General features: G+C 39.4%; 2 protein-coding genes across 2 annotated transcripts; both read right to left on the reverse strand.

Annotated features, from left to right (window-relative positions):
* Positions 1-282: 282 nt before the first annotated feature.
* On the reverse strand, positions 283-2,320 carry LOC309891418 (uncharacterized protein; the record flags this gene model as incomplete). The annotated part of the gene is made up of 2 exons (XM_082785789.1): positions 283-907; positions 2,307-2,320. 2 exons carry the CDS (start codon positions 2,318-2,320, stop codon positions 283-285), a joined length of 639 nt encoding a protein of 212 aa, XP_082641915.1.
* A 30-nt stretch (positions 2,321-2,350) lies between these two features.
* LOC309891419 (ubiquitin carboxyl-terminal hydrolase 42-like) lies at positions 2,351-9,432 on the reverse strand (the record flags this gene model as incomplete). The annotated part of the gene is made up of 12 exons (XM_082785790.1): positions 2,351-3,067; positions 3,748-3,889; positions 4,353-4,453; positions 4,648-4,788; positions 5,155-5,266; positions 6,185-6,267; positions 6,799-6,869; positions 7,026-7,093; positions 7,298-7,400; positions 7,560-7,670; positions 8,259-8,459; positions 9,204-9,432. The coding sequence occupies 12 exons, from the start codon at positions 9,430-9,432 to the stop codon at positions 2,351-2,353; spliced, it is 2,079 nt and encodes a 692-aa protein (XP_082641916.1).
* Positions 9,433-9,769: the final 337 nt, after the last annotated feature.

The raw sequence follows: 9,769 nt of genomic DNA on the forward strand, positions 1-9,769 counted from the left end.
AAAAATCTTTTAACCTAATCTGGAATGGTGTACGGATGTGATTCGAACTATGTGGTCCAAAGCTAGTGCTCTGACACAATTCAGCAAGAGCTTTCCTGTCTTCACTGATCAACCTAACAACATGATCCCCAGCCAGCTGGTGCTATCTAAAGAACTTAGAAACTACCAGAAAAAAAAAAAAAAAAGGAAGACATGAGAAGCACCCAGAAAAGAATTAGGATAAAAAATGCGGAGTATGCTGGAATCCTTGCTTACTTGGAATCCTTCTCTCCATCTTTATCCTTAGACTTCTGTTTCTTCCAGAACTTGTGATATTTTTGCATTTTTTTCACCACCTACAAGCTCCTTTTCTATCTTTCTGTCTTTCCTTTCTATTTCACTTTCACTACCTTCTGCACGGGTATATTTTCTTTTTCTGTTTCCTTCTGGTTCATTTTTCTGGTGACAGTTCTCCAAATGAGCTGACACAGGTGGAAGCGCATGTCTTTCACGAGAATGTCTTCTGGAATGTTGCTGAGGTACCGAGCAACGATGCAAGTCTGCTCGGGGTGTGCTAAAGCGACGTACATCTTCCTCTCTCAAGAGGGAACCGTGAGGCCATCCGCTTTTGTAATGATAATGCTTATGTGACCTGCTGTAGTAAGTTGCAGTCGATCTGTCAAAGGCTGAATCGCCGTGAGAGAACTTTCTCTCTCTACTGTCTCCTGTCGCATGAGGTGAATAGTAATCCTTGTAATAGCCACATCTTTCCCATCTCCGTGCTTCGTCTCGATAGTATCTTTCTCTGCTCCAACTTCTTTCCCCTTTGGATCGGTAGTATCTATTGCTACCTTGTTCTGATCTTCCTCCGCTGCCAGATCTGTACTTTGAATATTTGACTGCTCTTCTGCCATTCTCAGGGCTGTTTCTTTCACGAGGGAAAGATCTGTACCTGCTTCCCTCCCAGTACTCCTTCTTGTGACTCTTTTGCTCAACAAATTCCACGCTCTGAGAACACCTCCTCTTGCTGGAAGGACCTGCTTTTTGACTCTCCTTCTCTTCACTAGGAGCATGTTCCCTCTTGCTTTGGTAATGCTCTTTCTCAGTGGTTTTAGTCTTGTCCTTTGTATCTTGGCGTCTATCTGCAATAGCTAAGGAAGAAAGATTGTTAGAGCTACATTCAGTGTCAGACTTGAGAGAGGAAGTTTGCCGCAATTTCTCACCAGGCTCACAAGACTCTTTGCCGGACAAAACATTTTCTTTTGAAATGAGGTCACGTTCTTTTGATCTTCTTGCTTTCTCCTTGTCTCCACGGTCATCACATTGGTACTGGGCGAGGTATTCATCGTTCCCAGGAGATTTCGGAGGTTCCGCAACACTGCATAAAATAAAAACCCATTTCTCACTTCTGCTGAAGGACGTGAATATTAAGAGTAAAACCTTCCAACGTCAAACAAACAAACAAAAACCTCCGGACTACAGGAACCCTCGCAAAGATATGCCATTTAGAAACCTCTCCTGTGATTAGGACACCTTCTTCAGCTCCCAGAGAAAGTGCTTTTTCCCCTCTTGCTTCTGAAGCCATTGCACTAAAAAAGCAAACGCATCTGTCTCCTTCCACCTGCTGCTCTGAGAAAAAAGGCATAGGGGCGAGCGGGGAACAGCCAGTGTTTCTCCAGACAGTGGAGAAAAATGGAAAAACATTCTATAAAGGAACACAAGTTCTCCTTGAGGCACCAACCTGCATCAGAGTGATATGCTCAGTGCTGTTCATTAGTTCTGTTCGTGACACTGGACACACAGTATGGAATTGTACTAATTTAAATCCTTCCATTAAATACTATTAGTAGACAGATAAAACTGTAACGAACTTCCATAAAGTCTTGTCTTAATCAGACTGTGCTCATTTTACCTCATTTCCTCTGACAAGCTGTTCAGCTGGCTGGCTGTGAAGGACTCCATGATGACTTCTCGATTGACTGAAGGCATAGCTCCAGGCATCTGCAATTAAAACGCACAAGTCAGCAGACAAAAAAATACTATTTGTAGTAGTACTGAGGACTAGTCTTGTCAGAATGTCTCCATTAAATGGTAAGCAAGACCGCTGTGAGTTGTATGCATTATCTACACTTCAAAGATAACCCCAACTCACCCCCCAAAATCTACTTTATGAAACTTAGGAATTTTTATCTCAGCTGAGCTTAAGTTGACAAGTTCTAATGTAAGCTCAGGTCTGCAAATTCTAAGGGGATAATACCACAAAGTCTTACGATCACATGTGTGCTGTGTTTTCTCAGTATTTCACCTGAATTAGGAACACAATAAACACTCCCGAATACATCGTAGGTGAGAAATTCTCGATGGAGCAAATCTATGTTTCAAGCGATCCATTTGTTTTAGAAAAGAACATCTCAGAAGGTTTAACAGGTTCAACTCGGCAAGTGGAATCATCAAGTTTCAGTCCGTTTTCTTTAGATTCATTAACTAACCTAATAGCACCATTTAGTGAATCTGTTTTTGGCAGCTCATGCTGGGATCTTCCTTTGTCAGCATTCTGACAGGAAGAATTGGAATGCTGCAATGTACGGACTACCTTTCCAACCAAAATTCCATTAGAGGACATTGCATTGCATTTCAAATTCCTTTGAAATAAGCCCTTTGACTCCTCCTCAGATTTTCCTGAAGATTCTGCACCATAAGGGACTGTGTTATCAGAGCTGAGTTTAGGATTTTCATTCACTGTTGGCTCCACAAAAATTTCATCAGAAACTTTTTTGTTTGTTTGCATTTGCTTCATTTGCATTACCAAATTTGTAATTGTGGATGAAGAAACAGCCTGGTAGAGATCTTCATCCTCCACAGCACTGCTAAGACAGTCAGGCTGTGACACAGTCTGACGAGCAGGCAATTTATTGTGAATACTGATGGTGATCTTCTGTTTTCTTGACGTATCAGTCATTGAAGGCCTGGTAATTGCCTGGTTTTGAACACAGGCCATTGGTGGTGCTGAAGATGGCCTTTTTAGGGTGACACCAGTGGTCTTTGCGTCCTCTTTTATGGATCCATTTCCATTTAAACGGCTTGAATTCTGTATTTAAAAAGAAGAAATTGCAAGATGGATTAACGCAAACACTGCATGTAACATTTTGAAACACAAAACTCTCCTACTGAGTGTTTCTACAAATGGTCTTAACACCTAAAAAGAAAAACACACTGCCCTTTAAGGATAAATGCAAGTCCAATAAGCGTATTCAATTCCTGCTTTTGGTTTACTGCAGATTGGTATCAAATTAACATCATCTTTGAAAACCAGCCAAGCAACTTAACATTACCTGCTGCTATTCCCAAATATATTTATTTTCCCCTTTAAACATACCCTGAAAAGCCTGAAGTAATTGTTCTGGTGCTCAGGAATAAGACATTTAGTTTTCCCTGTCTTAGCTAAAGTGACGAGGATAGGAAAAACAAGTCCTCTTTTAAATGATTTGAGGATTAGTACACTCTGCTTAAATTGTCAAAGAGCGTAGCTCTCTGTGCTTTAGAAAGCTGTCTTGGAGGTATAAAGTAATGGAGTCGCATGGCTGCACAATTTAGCAGTAACCACTGTTTGAATGACTCTGGCTGTAGCATGAGGGCTGTGAAGAAAGCTGCAGCGTGGGAAGGAAAACAAAACTAAGATGCCGAAAACCAAACAAAAAACCCCACACCAAACCCCAAACCCACTAGCAGTTTGGTGCCGTTATCTGCCCTCCCACTTCCCTGAATTACCTTAATCATATGAGGAAGAAGTCGTGGTCCCAGAAATCCAGCCTGCTTACTATTAGCCCCCTGCTGACCAGGAGGGAATGAACAGGGATAAGATGGTGCTGGCAAGTAAAACGCACGTTCTCCAAGTGTCAAATCATAGCGCCTTCAGAAAAGAGCAGTGATCGTAGTTTAGTTTTTCTTTCAGCCTACTCTTGGATTAAATCCCATCCTATCATTTTAGAGGAACAGCTCATACGATATGGAAGCCTTCTCTACAGAAGGCTTCGCCAAGACTACAGACTGAAAAGTAGAGAACAGTCTTCCTACTAAGACTATCACTTGCAGAGCAATAATTCATTCTTACACCACAGATGACCTTCATTTCTCTCCTTCTCTAAAGTAGCCAGCTACAGATAACACATAGATAGCAATTTACACAAGTGCTGCAGTTTAAGGCCAAGCAACAAAAGATAATAAACGACACAGAGAATTTCAGGTTAGACAGAACTGAATTAGACAAATAATAATCTTCTCCTGGGATAGCAAGAAAAACACTTGCAAAACAGAAAAATATCAATAACAGGAAAGTAAATCTCTTCTGAACACATTTTAAGATTTGTTATTACCTGATATAAAAAAGTATGTAAGCTTGCTGACCAAGAACTCTTTTAATGTCAGTACGCACTACTTTAGCATCATTCATCTGATACCAAAGTCCATTACCAGCCTGCAAATAAAGACAACGATTTCTTTAGGTGAATTGCACGTTTTCCAATTGAAATCACGGATAGGAACAAAATACACACATGTCAAATAAAAATATAATGAAATCTTTTTCCCTAGAAACAGTAGCTGCTAGTCATGCTTTAATTGGTTTGCCAGCACAACCTTTACCCTGTTAGAAATGCTGTTGACTTCTACCTTTACATAGCATATATAGTGTCCTGAGTGACAGCTGACACCGTGATGTACCAGCACCGCGTATAAGGCATAGAGCAGTGGTTCTCCCATTGACTGCGACATATAGGCTCTCAGGTCCAAATACTCCGGATATTTCACCTCCTAAAGAGACACCAAGAAGATAGAAAAATTATCCCAGAGTACTTCGTGGACTAGCCAGAGAAAAACACTTCCAAAAAACACAGACTAGAATTTATATTTCTAGAATATATTTCTTGATTCACTACAAATAAGTCTTCCCATAAACAACGTTTAAGACTAAAAGTTGCAGAGAACTGTTTCCTGATGAATCAGCCTTCTCAGAGGAAAGCATATGCTTCTTGTCAAGCGGGAACTTTATTGATATTAAGAGAAAGAATAAGCCATAGTCGTTAGTCTACAATTATTGTCTGAAAATATTAACAACTTTCAGCTTTGGGGGATGTCCCATTACACAATGATATAGTTGCATTACAGTGGTAAATATACCTTGTTGATCTTTCCACCTGTGAAATCTGCAAATCTTTTCAATGATATTGTGAGAACCTTGGAAGAACGGTGTATGGTAAATCTCTTGGATGCAGGAACCATCTTTTTACACCTTAAAAACAAGCAGAGAGAAGTGTTTGAAGGCATCTTCTTTTTTCGCCCCCAAAACAAACTCCTTTTAATGTCTCACGCATGCCTATGCTATTTGAATGATATTTACTTGCATAACAGGTTGGTCTTTTTTCTTTTCATAAACCCATGCACTGCGTGTCAGGTTTGTTAATACAGAGAAGAAGGTAAATTTTCCCAACAACTCAGAGCATAGCAGGAACAGGAACCTCTCACAAAAGGGTATGACCAGGTTGGATGGCAAGGTACCATTTCTTGGTCTACAAAAGTGGCTATTTGAACTCCAATCCTGGATACATTCTTTCAGCTTTTAAGGGAAATACAAATACTGAAAGCGGAACGAGAGAGCCTTGGTCCCCAGGGCTAGAAATTGCAAATAATCTCCAACATAGGTCCACTATCAACATCAAAAATACAACAGAAGCACATGGTCATTCTACAGGAGGGAGACATTTAGCAGTAGGAAGTCTTCATGTACTGAGCTTGTCTGGAAAGACACTGAAACCATCTGCCATCCTTTGAAACAAAATAGTTCAGTTTGACACATTGCCCGCTCCAAGGTAGGACCTACGGTGTAAGCAGTGAAAATTAGCCACTAGCCCAGAGAACAACGGAAACTGGGCAGTTTACATCAAGAAAAGTACTGTCGAGAGCTAATAAATAGAAAGAACAAAAGTAGCTCTTTTTGAATTCTGATGGCAAAATACAAGCCAGAGAATTGCAAACCCATAGGGAATGCCTATGAACAAGACTTCCCCCCTCCAAAGAAACAAAAATCCAAGTCTTTTATAAACTTCCACAAAACTTGTAAGTAGATCCAAAGTTTAGAGGTAGTCCAACAGAGTCACGCAACATAGAAAACTGACATCTAGGATTAAGACCTAATTCGTCAAAATCTTACTCGCTACATTTATAGCAATTCTCTCCATCCAGCTCTTCAGGTTTCACAAAGAGTTCCAGAGCTCTGCTAACAGACGAAACCGCCTAGAGCAGCGAGAAAGAAGAGCGCAAAGTCACCGTAATTCAAAATTCCAGAGACATACTAGTAGTTTATAAGAGAATCTTACTAACATACTCAAGCGATCTACTAGGAGCACTGTGAAGAAGGAGGCAGAAAGAGCATGCTCAGCATTGACCTCACCTGGAAGGCATTTGACTTTGGAACAAATACTTTTCCAGTTGCCTAGACAGCATCTACAGTGTGCTTTGTCATCAATACTGGGGACAAATTCATCAGTCTAACAATTAGATGTATATTGAGGTAGAACAACAAAGAAGTAGGACAGCATTATAATTTTTGCAGAAAGAGAATTCTTTCCCCTTAATCCCAATGCAAATGTGGAGACTATTTACATGGGTTCCACGGAAGGACAAAGTCCAATCCACTTCCTTAGCATCACAAAGCTCTTACGTTTTAACATTATATGTGGTTTGGTTTTTTAAGTTAAACAAGTTTAATTTAGAAAGTTATGCATGTACTTAAACATCATGAATTATATTTAGAAAACACCTTACCTTTATATCCAAAGTGATATCAAGAAATGCCTCATACGTATCCGAAACTGCTTTGCAATTCAAGCACTTCACTGGAAACAAAATATAAATGCTTAACATTATGTGAAGGAGACTAACTGTCCAAATTCAAGTTGTTGACAGATACTACTTTAGACAAACTACAGACTGCTTTACTACCGACAAAAGACACAGATCAGTTCTAAGGACAGGAGTATTTTTTCAAGTACCTCTCGATCTTAGAAATCCTCCAAATATTTGATGAATGATGGTGGTAGCTTGAGAAGATCCGTCCAATCTGGAAATAAATTATAATCAGACCTCAGAAGATTTAAGGCACAGAGTTAACTCTTCAAAGAGTTTGATGAAAACCAAGGATGATGTAGACTTTTGTTGCTGATAGTAAATAAGGCACTAAAAGGTGCTAGAGATCATTTCTGAGAGTAAATAAAGGACTAGAAGGTGCTAGAGAATGTATGAAAGTGAACTTGTTTATGCTTACTCGGTGCTTCCGTTCAAGCACGCTTCCTGCATAGCATCAACAGTATAGCGCAAGAACTCGTGTGCGTCTTCTTGACTGCCAAAACGGAAATGTTGTCCTATTCCTAAATAAGAAGATGATAGTATTGACCTCATTTAAAAATGAAATCATTCTTGTATTTCTAAAATCTCTCTTCATTGGAGTGTTAAAACCACTTAGACACATCAAATAATTATTTGAAGATTACAAGCTATCGAAAAGAAACACATCTGAAGCCACTTACGACTGAGATTACTGATAACATGCGTAGGCTCGATGGCATCAACAGTGCAACGCAGGGCCTGGTTAATGTGAGTCTCCATCGTGCACATCATGCAAAAATCTTGTTCACGACCTGAAGAGTGAAAGAACAAAGCATCCCAGTCCAGCGAAATATCCATACCTACAAACATCTAAGTACAATTTAAACTATAGATACAATATCCACTCTCCTTGCTACATTCTATTCTCCCAAGATGCCAATGTCCCAACAGTCTTGTAACATTTCATTTCACACAACTTTACAGAATAAAAATATCCACTAAGCCCGTATTCAAATGCATTTTGTGAAGAGAAATCTAAAAGACTACTGCAAAGTCGCAGTTGTAAAGGCTGACAGGAATGTGAACTCCACAGGCTGCAAAATGTATTACTCTCTAAAATTACTACCAAATGCATTACTGTCCAATGCACTTCATTATTCCCATGAAGCAATAAATGATCCTTTAATAAACAAACAAACAAACAAACAAATAACTAAATAAATAAAACATGGTGCATTAATTGCACTCCATATGCTATTCGGAGCCCACTGCTAATACAGTGCTCAAAGCCAGCTGCTACAGGTAAAATCAGGCAAATAAGCTTATCTCACAGAATCACTGCTGTTCTTTCACCTTCAGAGCTATCCAACAGATTCAAAATACTGGTAGAAAGTACTCACATGACTGGCTGTGCTCAAGAGAAAGCATGTAATTGGCAAGTGGGGGTGTGTAGGTCAAACACTGCAGAGTAGCATTAAGAAAACATGTGTTGCCAAGATTGTACAGGCCAACTCCAACACTTTGTGTTTCTCGCCAATCCATACAAATCTTCTCAGGTGGAAAAAGAATGCTCTGTGGCGGAGCAATTCCATCATTAACGACTGCAAGAAAGTTAAATTTAAAAAGAGATCTTGTTTGTTTGTTTCGAAGAAAGGTATTTAAAAAAATACTATTCTGCAGGAGCACCTAGAGGAGCTACCTACAATCCAAACCAGAAAAACTTATTGCAGACAGCTTTAATACCACCAAATTCAAATTGGCTGGTCAACACAATGTTTTGGGGAAAAAAAAAAAAAAACAAACAACTTTAGTCAACCATTTTAATTCTTCTAAGGCAAGGCTAACTGCCATTCTGTTTGTAGCACCTAACGCCAAGTTCCTCTCCATCTATAATCTTTAACCTGATTAACTCAACTACTGTTTTTTTCCTTATTATAACTTAAACCACAAACTTAGACTTGAAATTATACGGTAAAAACGTAAAAACTAGGAACTAGGAATGACGGTACCCCTACAGATACCAGATCTTTTCCTGAGCAATGTTATCCTTCAAAAAACCTGTGAAAAATGGAAGCTGTGAATAGCAACAATCAAACACTTTTCTTTGCAAAACAGAAAAGACATGGAGGAATCTGTGCATTACAAAAAGCTCCCCATATTTCTCTGTTGACTGTAAATATATCAAAATTAATTTCTGTAACATCAGTCACTTCAGTTGCCTTAGGGGATTCGCTTTTGAAGTCTTTGTTCACAGTAGTCCCCTTCTCTATCAGTGCAACAAGTAAGAACTGCATTTTCTACTTTTGCTTTGAAGACAATGGAGGCAGGATAGAACGCACACTTACTTAGATCTCTTGGGGCAAAAGCCTTAGATTTTTCAGATGATCTACAGTAAATAGCACCTCCACGTCCTTGGGCCACAGAGACTTGGCTTGAATCTTCTGCAGGCACTATCCGGCCCCAGTTGGCAGTGCGTGACATCAGTATTTTAGTACTTGGTTTCTTGGATTTGCCAGACCGCCTTGAAGAGGGCTTTTTAGGCTTTGAAGATTTGGGCTTCTTAGCTACGGTCATTGTTCACATCTGCGACAGAGACAGAAGTTCTGGCTGACGTAAGAATATCAAGAAGCATTCCAAGAAGAAAAGAGTAACAGAAGTCCTGTCACTTAATCTCAAAGAAACAGCCTTAAGAACTAAATCGCTGGTATGAATGATTTAAAAAGAATCCCCAAACTAAACACACAAAGTGAAAATTTCCATCTAAACTCTATCAGTATTACTTTTCGCTTCTGCAGAACTAGTGGCTGATGCCATTTCTTTCCCTTCCGTAGGATTTTAATCCATTACAACTCTGGAGTCTTTTTAATATAAAAATGTAGAAGACATTCTCTGAGGGGAATCAGTTATTTAT

This window comes from Aythya marila, assembly GCF_965140915.1.
Source record: "Aythya marila genome assembly, contig: HAP1_HAP1_SCAFFOLD_268, whole genome shotgun sequence".
Lineage (NCBI taxonomy): Eukaryota > Metazoa > Chordata > Aves > Anseriformes > Anatidae > Aythya > Aythya marila.